The sequence below is a fragment of the Excalfactoria chinensis genome, chromosome 7 (assembly GCF_039878825.1).
Source record: "Excalfactoria chinensis isolate bCotChi1 chromosome 7, bCotChi1.hap2, whole genome shotgun sequence".
Classification (NCBI taxonomy): Eukaryota; Metazoa; Chordata; class Aves; order Galliformes; family Phasianidae; genus Excalfactoria; species Excalfactoria chinensis.
The window spans coordinates 22,830,761-22,848,533 of record NC_092831.1 but is presented as its reverse complement, the minus strand read 5'-3'; the positions used below and the strand labels follow the sequence as shown (position 1 = coordinate 22,848,533).

The 17,773-nt window shown below is 39.7% G+C and overlaps 1 protein-coding gene across 3 annotated transcripts in view; it reads right to left on the bottom strand.

Annotated features, from left to right (window-relative positions):
• PARD3B (par-3 family cell polarity regulator beta) overlaps positions 1-17,773 on the bottom strand; it is a 361,423-nt gene that overhangs the window by 233,941 nt on the left and 109,709 nt on the right. For all 3 annotated transcript variants that reach the window (XM_072341851.1, XM_072341853.1, XM_072341852.1), the window contains one exon: positions 14,353-14,462. In XM_072341851.1, the coding sequence (XP_072197952.1) occupies positions 14,353-14,462 (110 nt within the window). The remainder of the gene's footprint in view (positions 1-14,352; positions 14,463-17,773) is intronic.

The following is a 17,773-nucleotide window of genomic DNA, read 5'->3' as shown; positions in this document are numbered from 1 at the left end:
AGCAGAAGTTGTTAATATTCTGAAAAGTAGTAAGCTTTATACATTTTATTATTAAAACAATGCTCTGCTAGATATGAGTGACAGAACAGCTCTGTGAAAGACACAGTTAGAAGCCTACCAAGAGCATCCTGCCACATAGGTGCATAGGAAAAGATCTCACCCTGCCACTTAGCAAAAATCATGGATTTCTTTGCACCTGGTGCTTCTCACTGGTGGAAAAAAATTAAATGTTTATGAACTGCATAATGTCAACACAGAAGCTGCTACGTGTGTTTAGATCTGTTCTAGATACGGATTTGTCATTTATCTTCAAAATCAAGAATTATTCAGAACTGTGCACCCAACAAGAGACATATTTGACTCCAATATTTTGTATTTTTATTGCTACAGACAACAGCCACAGTCTGTGGTCAGCAAACTCCTACGAATTCTTCAACTATTTTAGAGACCCATAAAATAAACAGCTGAAAAGCTAGCCTGCTGTCTGGGAAGGCCCATAAACAGAGAAAGGGAAACAGTGAGCTGTGCTTCAGATTATAAACCAGTTAGCAGTTGTGACGTGGTAGAGACGATGACCCTTCCTTTTTTATTATTTTTGTTACTGACAGGACAAAAAATTGCTTGGCTTTTTTTTTTATTTGCCTCTCACAGCCATGAAACCACAGATCTTGGACTGTTGCTTTTTTCCTCCAGGAGTCATTTCAAATTTATTTATAGCAGGGCTTTTCACTTTTATCTGCAAATGTCACATCTGAGCCACTAACTTCATATAGTTTCTTGGTTTAATAAATACAGTAGATACAGCACACGTTCTGCTTCTGCCCCTCTCTGAAAATAAACAAAACTAATCAGGTCTAAAAACTAGTTTATATCTCACTGTTCATAGCAAATAGAAGGAGTTGGGCATAGATAACCCAATTTTCACCTGTTTCTGCTTACTGCATACACACTAACTCAATTTTGATCGATCAGCTAACGTTTGCAGACTTACTACAGCAGCACAAGGGTACTACAACCATTCAGCTTATTTTTTTAAAAAAGGCACACCAAGATGAAATGTTGTTCATGCTGCTACTTAATTTTATTTTAGCTCTTTGTTTATCTCTTCACTTCAAAGCACTTCCAATATGAGGAACAGTTTCAGTGTGACAACTTTGTAAAATTAAAATAGAAAAAATGTGCCAGCATCAATCTGCTTTACACTGGAAGCACAACAGCCTTGAGATAGAAATGATGACTTATGAGAACGAACTATAACGAACACAGTTCTATCTGCAGCAGCAAAATATATTAGACTAGAGGCAGAACACTCCCGACACAATTTGACTTCCTCAATGGGTACCTCTGCTCTCCAGCCAAAGTCTACAGTAAAGTTCAACTCCAAAAGCAAGGGAAAACCACCAACATGAAGTGATATGACTCTGTTTGCTACCATTTCTTATTTGGATTGAAGCTGCCCAAAGCCCATGCTGACAAGAGCACAGAACACACCCAACAGTTGAGAGCTACACAGGACTGGTGGGACACAGGCAGCTTATCCTGGAGGGCAGCAGCAGGCAGCTCCCCCAGGAAGCAATGTCAGCACAAGCACCCAGGTGACACAGACAGCCTACCCTCAGCAGCTCCAGTGTCCCTAGGAGCTGGGAGGAATACAGGGCTGTGACAGTCCAGAGGGCCTAGAAGCCTGCCCATAGGAACCTCATTCCCTCATGCAGAAAGAGTCCCCATCTCATGGCAGGACAGGCATGAAACCAAAAAGTCTTATTTGAGAGTGAGGTCAGAAAGAGGGTTTTAAGAGTCCAATGCCAATCACATCAGTAACAAGCAAGAATAGCGCCTGGGCAGCTGAGCACTTGCAAATTCCAGGGTTGCTGGAAAGTAAGTTTTACTCTCTACTGAGTTATTGCTCTCAGACCTTTGGACAGACATTTTTTAATTACTTGAACTGAAATATATTTAGCTAACTTCTGTTCCTCTCACAATAATATATCTGTTATAATATGCTCTTTTAAAAGACATTAGCAAAGGGCACTGCATATATCCTATACGTGCAAATAAGTTGGTAGTATCCCCATTACATTGATTTCCAAAGACATGCTTCCCCACTGGAAAGAGTTCCTGAGAGGTTCACTGCAAAGACAGTCCTCTGTCTTCTGCCCGAATAAAGATATTTTTTATAGCACTGGTGAGTGCTATTAATTTGCTTTTTACCTCTTGTTTGTACCATTATATTATGCGCTTCATAGAATCCTAAATTTATTACTTCAACTACTTTAAGAGCAAAGGAAACATTATAAATGGCATCTGTAAAATCTTTTCATTTTTAGACTGCAAAGGAAATACATATATTTCAGAATCACAGATTTGTAGGGCTGAAAGAGACCTCTGGAAATCATACAGCCCAGCCCACCCCCCTGCTAAAACAGGTTCTATACTGTAGCTTGCACAGGAAAGGGTGAGAAAGCAACCTGTTGGGACACAAGAACTTAGTATGAAAAGGAGTGATCACCACCAACTTGTTGTGAACTGGAGTTGTCCAGCCAGATTGCAAACTGTTGCAATGTAACCCAGTAAAAATATCAATTAACAAGACTGGTAGCATTGTTAATACCACTTTTGGTCTTGGGGTAGATATGCATGGAAAGGATCCAACAGCGAGATTCAGATAGCTGTGTGGGATACACTTTGTGAAAATACCCAAATTGTCCAGGATAGGGAAGAGCTTAAAAAGGGATGAGAAAATCTTCCTAAAAACCCTGCAGTTGTGACAGCTAAGGAGATAAAAGATCCTAGATAAACATTTGAAATCAAAACAGGATATGGGGACATTAATGCCTGGGTAGAATGGATTAAGTATACTGTCCAGAGTCTTAACCATAGAAATTGCTATGCTTGTGCATCCGGATGGCCCATAGCTCAGGTGGTACCCATTCTGCTGGGATGGACCAAGGACCCCAAGGGAATGCAATGTATGATTGCCCTGTACCAAGAGAAAACTGCCTGGGGAAATAGAGACTGCAGATCGCTCTCTCTCTTGTTTCTTCCAGTGCCTGATACAGATGTCAAGATCCCTCCTGCATTCTCTACAGCGGTAGGTAACCACACAGCTTGCTTCTTACAGCAGGTTGTGAAGGCTACCAGGCCTCTGGGAAACATTTCCTTATGCAGTGAAGTCTTGAATGTTATGGAGGATTCAGCAGGAAATTATTCAAGATTAGGAATCTCCAGGGCAGATCTCTGGTGGTACTGTAGGGGAAAGATTTTATGGTCCACCATAACCATTTAATTGGGGAGGCACCTGTGCGCTTGTTCAGTTAGTTATACCATTCACCCTGGCATTTGAAAAAGGAATGTCTCTAGAAGAATTAAAAGGAGCTTAGTGATACCATTTGATTGGAGTCACTGTTTTGGTGGGTGATGATCAACAAGAACGTAGACTGGATTATAATCAATAATGATTTATAACTTATGCAAAAAGTGCAATTAAGGGAATTGCAGAACAGATAGATGCCACAGGTAGGATGGCCTGGGAGAATTGGATTGTCCTAGATATGATGCAAGCTGAAAAGTATGTGTGTGTGTGTGTGTGTGTGTGTGTGTGTGTAATGTTGGGGACCCACTGCTACACCTTCACCCCCAATAACACATCTCTGGATGGCACAATAACAATGGCATTGCAGGGGCTTACTACCTTTGCCAATGAATTGGCAGATAATTCAGAGATACCTCGATCACTGGATGGTTGGACTCTTGGTTTGGTAAATGGAAAGGGACAATTATATCCATATTTACTTACTTGATTACAGTAACAGGAGCCCTGGTGGTCATAGGGTATTATCCCGTGTGTTAAGGGACTGGTACAGAGATTAACTGAGGCAGCATTATTAAAACAAACACCAGTAGAACCACCACCATACTCAGATAAAATGATGATATTAAAGGAGATGGGTAATGAAGGAAGTGATGAAGAGGAAGAGGTCTACAAGATAATGCCTTAAAAATAAAAGCAAAACTTGCAGAAATCAACAGTGTATAAAGAAGAAAAGGGGGAATTGTGGGAATCAAATGTTGTTTCTGCATTTAGAATAAGATAAGAATATTTTATTTCAAGGTCTCATTATATAAGCGAAGCAATTTATAGTTATTAGGTAGAAGTCACAGGTACAGACTGCAGCTCCTGTCTGTCCAGCTGCCTGAAATCGAACTACTGTTTTTTGGTGCTAAACAAATAAGACCTGAGCAATAAAGGACCCAAAGAGGAGAAGTTAAAATAATTAACAATATACCTGTATAAACTAGCAACAATGTATGTTTTAATGTTTTTTTGTACACATTGTAAAAATATACAAGTCGTGACATACCTAAGGATGTGCCTGAAGAGATATCAGGAAGGACTGGAATCAACCCCACCCCAGGGCTCTTTGTTTAGCAAAGGCCTCTGGGACAGAATGGAAGAAGCTTTGAAGGGAATCAACATATCAATACAATAAGAGTAGCAAGACATCTTGGAAACAAAACAGCAGGATGGCGACTGACTGGCGCAAGATAGCATGTGAATTAACAAATTTCAGAATGTAATTAACAAACGCAAACCTCGGGTAAAATTGTAACCTGGAATACCCAACCAAAGGGGAAAGGGGAGGGGAAAACATATGGGAGAAAAGGTATAAAAACCTGTAACATCGTGTCCGTAGTTGCGCTTCTGCTATCAGGGTGCCCACCATTGCAATCGCAAATAAAAACTGCTTTTATCAGAGATACCATCCTGACCAAAAATTATTGAGGATATTTCCAACAATTACCTCCTACAGTCTTTAGCAGGACTGAAAAAGAATCTTATGTTGCACAAAACAAACAAATTATTAAACCTTAGTGTTCTCAAACCTAAGGAAATGCTCTGCAAGAAGCTCTGCTGCTCACCCCTTCAGCTAATAGGAGCTCATGAATGTGAAGAGCTGCAGTGGTCCCATGAAGATTTTCACTTAATTTACTCTTGGAGACTGCCCTGGTTTTATCAGTGCTCCATATCATAATATCATGCGACAGCCTGTTGGGTGCAGAGGTACAGTGCACTGCAGAGCATTTTCCCTGTTTATCTCTGGTAGCCTCAAATTAGTTTTGACTCTCTAAGAAGAGGATACATTGGGATGAACTGCATTTTCCAGGAGCCTCTGCATGATTTCTAATTCTGAGGGCCAGGGGAAGAGCTATCATGTGTGTCCTGGGAGGTGAGCCACTGAAGGTCTGCCGAGAGTCAGACTGAATCGCTTCCCTCTCCAGCTTTATTTTTGGTTTGTTTAGATTTATTACTCTTAATTATTTTGTATTTTCTCACACTGCTTTTAGTAAATTAGTTTCCTCCTATTCCAATTGGGTTTCTCCCTCTTCCTTCCCCCCCACCTTTCTCCCGAGGGGAGGCATGTCATGTGATTAACTCCCCAAACTGCTAGAAAGGCTCACACTTCCTTGCTTGACATTTCAAGAGTCATTCCCTTTTTCAGTTTTACAAGAGCTGAACAGATTTATGGATATGACCCACACAGTGCTCACCTGTATGCTGTAGCGGACAATGCCTCATGCAGCCCTCAGTGCACTATGTGTAGTCTATAGCCTGGTGAGTGACAAAAAGCTCATGTCCCCATGCTGCATCTGGAGATGGCTCCTCAAAGCACACACATCACCCTGAAGTGACCCCCCCATGGTGTGCCTGCCTACTCACTGACCATAGAGAGAGCCAGGAAGTTGAGCAGTACCAAGAAACTGCAAATTGTGCTGCTACTTCCCCTCTTCTATCCCAAATCACAGAATCATAGATCCTGATAATTACATCACAAATAGATTATGAGCATTTCATATTTTAATAACATTTAAATCCTCTAAACACTACATGCCAGGCCTCTGCTTAAAAAATAGCCAGTATCAGACTGTATAAAAATAATTTTAACGGAACATCAATAACATGGCATTTTACACACTTCTTGTTGTACTATATAAGGGCATAATATGTAACAGATTCAGTTCCCCAAAGTGTTATAATCTGTTGGCACAGTGCCATACTTAAAAAAACCCTACTTTTATTTACAGGAGTGCGCATCTGGTTCTAATGAACTTGCTTTACCTGCTTATATCAATGTCTGCATGCATGGTGACATTAACAGAATAGCTTCATCAACATGCCTCTCAAAACAGCCATTTGAAAACAGCAACTACACCCAAAACAGACACTGAAAGGTAAAAAGGCAGAAAACCACAGCCAGGCATAAAGTGATTGTTAGGTTCAGTGTTTCGTAAACCCAAGGATAATTTTGTGATTACTAACAAGATAAACCCTAATTTGAACATGCTGGCAGGTTCTTGCCATGAAAGCACTCAAGGACAGACTGGATGAGACTTTGAGCAATCTGATCTAGAGGGAAGTGTCCCTGCCTACAGCAAGGGGTTGGAAATAGATGCTCTTAAGGGTACCTTCCAATCCAAACGATTCTACCTTCTCAGGTGCTTTAAAAGTATATTAGAGCTTTGTTTGTTGCATATTAACAGGACAATCAGACTGACCTTAACAAATTGCCCACCTCTAGGCATACTTAATGGGAGTGTTTGGATACATCTCTATGAGAAGTAATCTGAGCAGTTTCCCTTCTCTTCTACAGGACAGGATAGTGTGCTTCCCATTTTAACAGGGAAACTAAGTACAGAGGATGGCCTGAAGAACATAGCAGGAGTATCTTTTTTTATCCCAACAATTAGCTTCATTACTTACAGTTTTGCAGAGTAATTTCTAAATAAAACATTTCTACCACAAAAACTTTTCTAGTCCATGTTGATTGTCTCTGCTCCTCTAAGACTCCCTGGCAAGAACTCAGGGAGAACTTGCAGCACGCACCTAATAAGCTCTTTCAGATTTGTTTCCATTAGGAGCAAACCAGCTCCTGCTTTGAGCTGTTCTTTCCCCTGTGCAGAGCCACCACCACCATCATCAATACTTTTTGTAGAATATTTTTCCCTCAGAGATGGAGTTACTGAATTCACTCTGTCAAACAGAAATCTAAGACTATCCAGGAAGGCACACGCTTGGCAAGAAGGAAATGCAGATACAGTTATCCATGTAATGCACTTCAGCCTTGTTGGGTTTCACAGATAAAATTTTCAACACCACCAGTAGTTATGAATCAACACAGCCTTGAAGAAGCACACAAACACCAATTACAGATGCTTAAAAATAAAATAATTTTAAAAAATAAAAATCTAAGGACAAGCTCCTGTGCTTTTAAACCAAAAAGAGAGTTAAGACTTGTATGGATACTCTCTTAACCAAAGAATACCCATACAAGTTCTTTAGTGACAAATCTGTTTGCTTCTCAGACCTGTGGCATTTCACATACTTCTTTTTAGATGAAACATTCATACTTCGACACTGATGGCAGAGCCTTCTTTGCCCCATTTTCTCCTGTCTGATTCCTATTCTGGCTCTGGGCAAAGATTCCTGCAGCTGACTGCAGAATGGGATGGTGTGGGTTGGAAGTTAATTCCCAATTTGAGAAGCCCTCACAGAATTTCTTAGACTCAGGTGAAAAGTAGGGATTTCCTTTTATTTCTGTAAAGCTGACATGTACACTGGGAAAATGATTGCACTTGGTAATTCCAAAAAAGGCAGAAATGCAAAGGAGGTCAGTTTATCCCCACAGGTGTTAAATGTGCAATCATCTCTGACACACCACTATTTAGTTCAGTGAAGCAAAGCATGCTACAGAAAAACATGGCAGCTCTTCTATTTCAGGTCTAAGTTCATACTACCCTGTTTTGGACAGTGAAATCAGACAGCAATGCCAGCGAGAACAGCAGCTGTAAGACGCCACAATGTGATTTCAGCCCAGTCATGCTCCCTCAGCAGTTCAAACACAGTAGGCAGTATTATGAGCATTTGTTAGGAATGATGCAATTAAGAAAGCTGGTTTTCTAGAATTGTTCAGACAGACACTTGGGGATCTGTATGTTCTAACTGATAATCAGATTAAACCATACTATACCATAGTAGTACATTAAGAGTTAATTAGTAAAATCATATGCCAATACCCATCTTGATTCCCAAGCTTTAAAAAAAAAAAAAAAAAAAAAAAAAAGTACAATTGTTTGGGAGCAGAAGTTCTCATAAGACCACTTATGGGTCAAAGATTTGTGGGTTTTGTCTTGTTCTTCATGATGCTGTTTAGGATGCATAAAGCCTTGATGTTGCAAACACTTTGGGACCTAAAATATAAGATAACGACTGTGTTGGTCCAGACCGCGGGTGTGCCCACCTTTGGGTGCTCAGCACCAGAACACTGGGGTGCCTCACAAAGAAACAAATGTTGCCCCTGATAGTACAAAAACAACAATTTGATTCCGCAGTTGCTCACCAAGATCCTAGAACCTAATTATTTCCACTGTCTCATGCATCTATGCACTGCAAGACGCTATATGGGGGGAGGGGGGGGGGGGGGGAATCCAAAATGAGTTTCTTTCCTAATGTCACAGCAATATTCAGGCCTAAATATATATTAAAGATATTTGCCATTATTCCCAGCTGTCCACTGGGTTTCTGTACTTCAGGAAAACTGTATTTATATATTTAATGGTCTGTATTTCAAAGGGACTCTGGCTGAGAACCCATTTTCTTTTAGCTAAATGTTTCTAGAGCTTGACAGTAAATGATATGCATGAGCCATGTTGACTGCCATCTTCCACTTTTAATTTGACTGTCAGACATACAAGCAACTTGCTAATGCTTCCTTCCAATTTCAGCTCAGTGTGCCTGTTGCGTAAGCAGCCTGCTAAAAGCTGTTCCAGATGGAATGACAGTATTTTGTAGGACCCCAAAGATGTAGCTATAGAGATGAATGTGTGTCAGCAGCACTGAAAACGTGACCTTTTTTCCCTTTTTTGTCAGCAGTTCTTATTTCTACCCTATAATTTTTCCACATTCTTTGTAAGATAGGCCATGTGGGAAAAAAAGAAAGCATTTAGGTCTCACAGACATCTTCCATCATCTGCAGTCACATTACCTGAATGCACAAGGCAAAAGCAGAAAGGTGAAGAAGGCTTATAAACAGTCTGGCATCTTCAAACCAACAGTCAAGGCCCCAAATATATATTAATAAGGAAACAAAACCCAGCTCACTACTTTTAAGTTCCACAATAACGGAGAACTTCAGAGGTTTTCATAATAGGTAATTCCTCTCACAAATATTCACTTTAAATCTTGCATTCCTCTCACTGGAAACAAGCTTTAGAAAGCAAAACATTATCAATGAATAACATTTTACCAACTGTTCCAATTGTACTGATAACTTATGTACTCTATTAATGTCACAGAGCATTCATTATTAGCTTTTATTAAGAGAAATCACAAAGTCTACTTATCCTTCTCAAATAAAAACATGTAAATTACTCCCACCACTCACCTTGTACAATGCAGGTAAAACAATGTGCCTGTTGTAAAGTGTAAGCTGTGCAAAGAAGCACAAAGAAGTCTATTTTCCCCCCCACACGTATCTCTTAGCACATGTAGAAAAGAAATTACCACAGGACATTTCTATCCTATTTCAGATGATCAATTCAGTGTTCTGAAGCACTACGCATATTTTCATTTAGATTTCTTAGTTTTTCCCTCCACAATGTACATTGGTTTCCTTTTGATGCAGAATACCACAGCACATGCTAGAATGAAGAAGAGAAGCACAGGCTTGAAAAACAACAGAGAATGTGGAAGAAATGGCTTTTGTTGACATGACAGCCCAGAGCTGGCTGCAGAGTGGGACTTGGTAGAGGTTTTGAAGACAGCACAGCTCTGCAAATGGCCCTTTGACCTCCTAACCAGATAGCAAGCACACTGCCACCCCATGTGCTGGTGAGAGGTGTTATGCATGCACTGCACAGCATGAATAGGCACATACTTTAAAAATGGATTCACCCAAATCAGAACTCCCTTTTAAAAATCTCAAACTCAGAACTTCCCGGCTGAGTGACAGGAAGTTTGTTTCAACCTCCCGAAATATTGCAAGACCAAGAGTTACATCCTTAATGGCAAACATTTCTCACAATGTTTCTTTCTTGCAGCCCACCTCATGGTACCACCTGACTGTGGGACAACTTCACCTTGAGGTTCTGGTATGTTAAACGGACCAGAAGTTGGGCCTGCCTGACTTAGTAGTCAGGGTAGGCAAACATATTCAGCAGGAGTTCTCACTTCTAAGAGCAGGCCATGCAACCCCACTGTAGTGCATTTCCCCACATGTCAAATGAGACCTGTTCTGCCCCACCCTGCTTTTACAGTCCAATGAGATGGAAAAACATACCCAACTCTTTCCACAAAGCACCCCCAAATTTTCAGAGTACTATTGATAACCTTTACTTCAAATCCAAGCTCTGACAGCCACACTTTATGTTTACATGTGTACATAAAGCAGCATGCAAAAGGAATGAGCGGCTGAGCTGCATGCCTACACATGCTCACATTATGCTAATCTGCAGACGCTTAATCAGAAAGGCTAATACATTACAAACAATTAATGGCCAGAAGAACCAGGAGAGGTTTTGACCCTCTTTAACAAGGGCTTGAAACAAAAAAATATTCTGATTATATATATGAATCTCATACAAAATTGCAAATTATATGTCCACAGCGCATAAAATACAATCATTTTCAAGACACATTTAGGTAAAAATGGAAACTGGACATAGCTGTGGAGCAGCTCTTCAATTGATCCAGAAACTCATTGTGTCTTTAAATATGAATAAATGCAATTTAATCAGCCATTCCTATCGATTAATCCCAAGTATTTATCGAGGAAGCATGCAACCATAGGAGAAAAGAAGGTCATACAGAACATAGGATCCCATGATAATCAGCAGGTTAACAGCAGGACGTGAAATCCTCACCCCATCAGAATCAATGCAAAATTCCTATCAAATTAAATGGGGCCATAATTCTCAGTCTAAAAACTCATGATGGACCAAGTCTCATGACAATGGAGAATTCTGTCCCTGAGCAGAAATAGAGATAAGCAAAGGTAACGTATCCTTAAAGAGAAGTTCAGATGTCCCAGTCATAACTCAGTAATTACTACAGCTTGACACCACTGAACTAGATTAGGCAAAGTAGCAGAATGTCACCTCCTCCCTAAGGCTAGCTGAAAGACACTGAGGGGCTCACAGCCAAAGGTTTCCTCACTCCAACAGTGTCCTGCAGTGCTACCAATCCCATCCCAACGGTATCACACCCACAACCGAGTGCTGCCAGGGCACTGCTATGGCTACAGCATCTGCAGAGAGGTGTGCTAAGCTAACCAGGCTTTTCCGAACTCCTCTCTGGAGCCAGAGAGGTAACTAGCAGAAGAGCTTAACCATTGCCTTCATAAATTGACAAATTCACTATGAAATACCTTCACTTCAATAGCATATTTGGATGTTTCAGATCCCTGTTTTTTGCTGCTAATAGTCCCCAGTTTTTTCAGTGGTAGCTATTGTGACAAGAACAGAGAGGCCTGGATGAAAAGAGAAACTCAGATTCTGTGCCATCTGTTACATGACTTCCAGTCTGAGAGAACAGATGCTGGACTTCCCGATCAGCTTTTGGCTGGTCTAGAAACATTTTGCTAATTAGGGCCATAACTATAGCTAAGACAAAACAAGTGTCAGAGAAAAAGTGAAAGACTGGCTCACGTTCCTCTCATACTACCTGGGCACTCAAAGGAGTTGTCCTTTTGATAATTATAATATGACATGAAACAACCTTCCTTAGAATGAACATACGCCAAGAGGACATCAGAAAATTGAACATGCCCTCTAATTAGATTCTACAAAAAAAAAAAAAAAAAAAAAAAAAAAAAAAAAAAAAAAGGCATGCACTGGATTGAACAGATTCACCTGAACTAAGCAGCAATTTTCTTATCCTACTGCACATTTGTTGTTTTATTTCACGCATTAGCCTACAGCTCGTCTGCCCTGTGCTCTTCCAGAGAGCAATCACCACGTAGAAACCTGACCACCCACTGGGGTATCTACACATCTCGTGGAAGGCAGCACACAGCAAAACCAAGAGCATTCCCCTACATGGTACTCCACTGCTAATTCTATGTGTGTCAAACACCAGAATTGTCAAAAGTGCCAAAAACACTTCAAGTTAGTTTCAAATGTAATATGATAGCTACAATAGCTATGGCATAAACAGGGAGACGATTTTTCCTATACACACTGAAGACAGTTTACCAATAGCTCTGATGCTTCTAATTTGCATATGAATGCATGGAAGCAGCTTAATTAAAACAAAACCTCGCCTGTGCAAAGGAAATGTAGTAGTAATTTTAATTTTTCAGTCCCTCCATCTAGAACAAGAGAATTTTCTCTAAATACTGCTTTAAAGCATGTTTGAAAGAGCATGGCTATATTAAAAATGCAGCATTATTTGTAAGTTCTTTCATTTGTCAAATATCAATTCTTCTGTGCTTTAAAACAGTCTGTACTTAATTTAACCTAAATTATCTAAGCTTTTTATGCTTTCCAATACATTATGCTGAAGCACACTTCAGTATGATTGACGATGAGTTTTAGAAATAGTACTGCTGCAAAAATAAGAGCTGGTATAATGTGTTTTGCAGAAACAGATTTTCAAGTAAACAATAAAAACCTGCAACTTTCCGGGACTTGCTTCCCTCCTTAAATGACATTTAATAATCAGATCCCTCCTCACACTTGCTAGCAGTCCAGCTTTTACTATCATCCTCATCCCCACAGCCGATAGAGAGATACTTTTCATTTTAGGCACAGAAATTCACCTTATGCCTACAGGATTCTTGGGTACTGGCACAACTCTTTGTACAGATACAATGATTCCTGGAAGGAAACAATGTCACCATTTTGCCCATTTTTTTGTACAAGTTCCGTGGCTACAGAAATCAGTCAGTACTACACACATCTGCTCGCTTCACAGATCTCTCAACTTTGCAAACTTATCTGCAAGGTTACATAATTCTCTTTTTTACTTCATTGTTAAAATAATTCAGTATTTATTGAATATGTAAGCACTGGCAACACGAACCTCAAGAAAAATGCTACAGCTCTCTGAAAAATGAGGCAGAACTTTGTTGAACTTCAGCCCCTAAAATGCCATGATGGTGTAAAATAGGATGCACACAGTTGACCAAAAAGAAACAACAGTCAACTAAAATTCTGCATTGGTCTTCAGAATTCTAACACCAATGAAACATCATTTATATGCAAGCCATCTAACTTCCTATTTACTTCATTCTTGTGAAATTAACTGAAGGCATGATCTTAAAAACATGATCTTCAATTGGTTCCCACCTGCAGCATTAGTAACTTAACCTTTTTTGCACCTCCCCAAAAGACAACATGCAGGCTGAAACAAGGAGACTGCTGGTTTTGTTTTGCTTGGGGCAGAGAAACATATAGTCTGTTTCCAGAAACCAGGAACAGGGAGCAAATTGCAACACTGTTCAGGGGAAAGTAAAGAGAAAAAGCCAGAAATTTCACAAGTAAACAAAATGCAGGTGCAGCAACAACATCAATTAAGACATCATTCACTTGGCATAAAGCAGTGCAGACAGGCCCAGCAGAGCTTTCTAAGCAAAGTTTACCTGTGAGTTCTATTCTGCTTGATGCACAAATTTATCCCAGCTGACACTAAAACAGATACAACAAATTTCCACCTTTCTGTAAGTAACAAAGGAACACCCATATGCAAAAATCAACTTTCAGGTCTTTAAAATGCAAAGTAGAGAACGTGGCCCATGTGTCACAAAGATCAAAACCAGCCTGTAACAATGTCTGATTAAGAGTCACTGCATCTCCATTGTACCTCTGCTTTCATACTTGCTAAGGGCAATGTGACCATGAATTTGTCCACAAAAGGGAAGAGTTGTAAAACAGAAGACTGGAGAAAGGGTAGACTGCAGCACAGCAGCAAGACAACAAAGGAAAACAGAAATCTCATGTGGAGATATGGGAAGCAATAAGGAGGTACAAGACTGGAAACTAATAATAAAAGGAAGTACATGTTTTCCACTATCAACCAGCAAAAATGATAATACTGATCAAGTAAACAATTACTAAATTTCAGTTCATATTCCAGTGCTTTATGTCACCATTAAGCTTTATGTAACTACCTTATTGAGAAAAAGTGAACCACTGTCAATTGGCTATATTAACTAAAATACCCAGTTCATGCAGAGGAAATTGTCTCCTTTGCAGCATTTTGTTCTAGATTCAAAAACACTTAACTTATAAAACAGTAGCATACAAACAGCTAAAAACAACTTTTGCCCTTAATATAAAGATGAGTTACATGATGCTTACTGCCACAGCATGTTTGTGATTGAGGTCACTGGGATGAGCGGCACTTGGGTGGAAGTCAGCAGGTGGGCCCAAAGCTGGATCACTGCTCCTTCGTACCAGAAGCGGCATGCCTAAGGAACAAAATAAAGAGTTAATATTATTTCCAAACTCCTTTCACATAAACACAAATACTGCAAAGATGTTCTTGCTGAACTACCAGAAAGTCTGTTACTGGTATTCTTAATTGCAGCTTTCACAACCGAATAAGCCATATTCCAAATTCAAATGCAATGTTACTTATACTTTCAAAGCCATCATCCCTACCACTCTTCTCATTTCTGTCAGTAGATTAAAGTAAATGAGAACAAAAGCAGGCAGTAGATAATTCCTTCAGGAGTGCCATAAAAACAGAGTAACTGTGTATTAATCAAAGTCTAAGCACAGCATGAGGTAAAGGTTGTGTTTTCCATCTGTGTGCTACCCTGAAGAAGTCCATTGCAGGAAGGCCAGAAGTGACCTTAATCAGAATATACAGTCACTGTGCTACTCTCCAGCTCACACCATCAACTGGGCCTGGGGCAAGTATTGAATGCTGCACAGTGTCACAGGCACTTCTAATGCTTGTTACAAGTTATAACAGAATGAACAAACTCTGTCTGTAGATAAGAACCCTGACAACGTATACCAGAATATGTTAAAACATCTACTATACATACATGCCTTTAATTTGTTCATCACTGCCCTCCTTAGATGGGAACAAGAAGTAATGGAAAACTAACACCATTTATTATGTGATTATGCAGACAACCATACAAGTTTATTTAGGAGATGCACTTGACAGTTGTTTTTTGTTTGTTTTTTGTCAATAAAACAATGCTTACTTTTTCCTTCTTTCCTTTTGTCATGTCATGCTTTTGTATTATTCTACTCGTGCTACAGCATTTGTGCTGAGCATTTACAACAACCACTGTAACCTAAGACAGAAAAGGTATTTATTTTCTCTGAACAATGAAATGCAGAAAACACGTTCCCTTTTGCATACCAATCTGATCATACAAGGCATGCTATTTATAAACACAACTGTTCTTTGTCAGAGCAGCACTTTGTATCTTAAACTTTGGAACTTGGTTTACAAAAGTAGTAGTTCTCCCACTGCACTGCAGCAGTAAGCCATGAACAATGAAGAAACAAATGTGTCCTGAACCAAAATTTTACTCTCCTTTTGGTTTTAACTTGAATTTCCTCAAGGTGCATTTCCACCTTTCAAATGTCATCCAGAGCTCCTTCTGTAACATTACTGCAGAACCATGTCCCAGCCTTACTCACAATGCATTCTCTTCAACAAAGCTGAGGAAGAGTTTTCCTGGTGTCACTAAAAGCTCTGTACTTTTTTTGTTTCAAGCCACACGGAACAGTTGATTTCCCTTTTGCTAGCATCACCTTCAAGGATTAGTCTCTACACAGATTCATGGTTAACAGTATATTTTCCCTGAACTCTTATGTTTTGGAAATATTTTTTTTTTTTTAACTGCAAATATGGTTGAATTGAGCATATGGTCGAAACCTCACTTAGACTTAAATTGGTTACATTAGAAAAACAGAAGAGAAGTTCTGCCATTTGTGCACAATTAAAAACTGAAATCTTGCATCAACACAATGGCAAAAGAAATATCTCCATGCTAGATGTAATCTTATTTCCTTAGTTTGTTTTTTAAATTAAGTGAAAAGCTGTATAGAGACATTAACACCCGCCCTGATCAGGAGCACCTTCTGCCTCACTTAGCAATGTTTGCACCCTCTGGTGAATCAAAACTTGGTTTGGGTTAGGAAAAGGCTGGCTAACAAGAAATAGTGCATTTAGGAATACTGCACAACTGCAGAGAAATAACACAAGGTTTGGAGGTCAGTACCCCAGAGTGGTAGCAGAGTCTGCAGCTCTCTAGATCACCCTGAGCTCTTTCAAGGTTTCTCTCTAGGCTCTGAGTTCCAGCAACAAATTTGATGCCTAGATTTAGGTAGTTAAATATCACCCAACATGGCCATGAATGCAAACACGACTACTTCAGCCTTTCCTTCATTTTGTTCTTTTGCCTTTAAGTCTCCTTGCTTGGGAAAGAACAATTTACCTCCACCCAAAACCATTGCACCTCTGTTATTTAGTTTGCAGGCTGCTGCCACTGGGCCAAATTCAGAAAACTGATGAAGATAACCAGAGCTTTTCACCCAAAGACCACTGATATAGTCTGTGCTATCTAAAACACGGTCTTTTGGGTGCAAACATACTCAGTTAACTTTTGAGTAAGTTGTCAAATTGAAGAACATGGGGAATACAAGTACATGCAGTTAACTGCGTTTATTGCAGCTCTCTTATGTATTTTAAGTTTTGTTTGCTTGCTTAGCCATGGAAGAGAGAAGAACAAATGATACACAAGGATGGAATACCGTAAGCAGGTAGAAAGAGATTTACAGTACATCACCAAGACAGAGTCCTAATTTTAAATTCTGCTCCTGCATATAAAAATGTTGATTAGGATGGAAAAAAAAAAAAAGCTGTCCATCACCTATGTATCAAACTGTCAGCTGCTAAAGGCCACACCAATGACAGTCCCTCCTCTGCCTGCTGCCACATCGTGCTCACCAGGATAAACTACCTCTTCATGCCCGTATGTATCAGAATTTTATTCTTTTTTTTTGAGCTCCCTCAGAGCACAGCTCAACAAAAATTGAAGCCAACACTGAAGCAAAACTCTATGAAGAGTAAATTCATCCATATGCACCAATGTGAAATTGCCCCTTGACACAAACAACAATGTGCTGGAAGATCCCTGACATGTTATCCACTGCTGTACAACAACAGCCATTTAAGCAGAAAGACTTCTAACTGGTTTTGTCACCAAACAATTCAGGAACCGAAAACAAAATATTACAAGCAGGACAGTCAAATATTTGAATACAGGAAAGATCATTAATACATAACCATTTTTTCTTCTTTTTATCAGAGACTTTGCACATTAGCAAGCGTGCAGACAGCACTGCCAGTCAGGTCTTTTTGAGAGAACAAGCAATCACAGCGGGTAATTCGGTCACCCTGGATTTATTGCTTACTTCCACCTGAGGCACCACATAATGGTGCTGCCATGTACTTAAAGTGCAGCTGACACTACCTTGTATATTCTACCATCTGATAGGATCACAGCCTTCCCCCCCCCCCCCCCTTTTTTTTTTTCTTCAAGTACCTACTGCTCCAACAACAGAGCTCCTATGTTTAAAACTAACCCAAATGGCTCGTAATAGCACCTATCAATACAACTTAGATCTACAGCTATCTGTTCTGTCTGAAGTGCATACTGCACTGTTAAATTCCCATGGATACAAGATTAGATTAATGAACTAGGATGATGTAACAGTGAGACAATTGACTTAAAATCTACAAACATGAAAA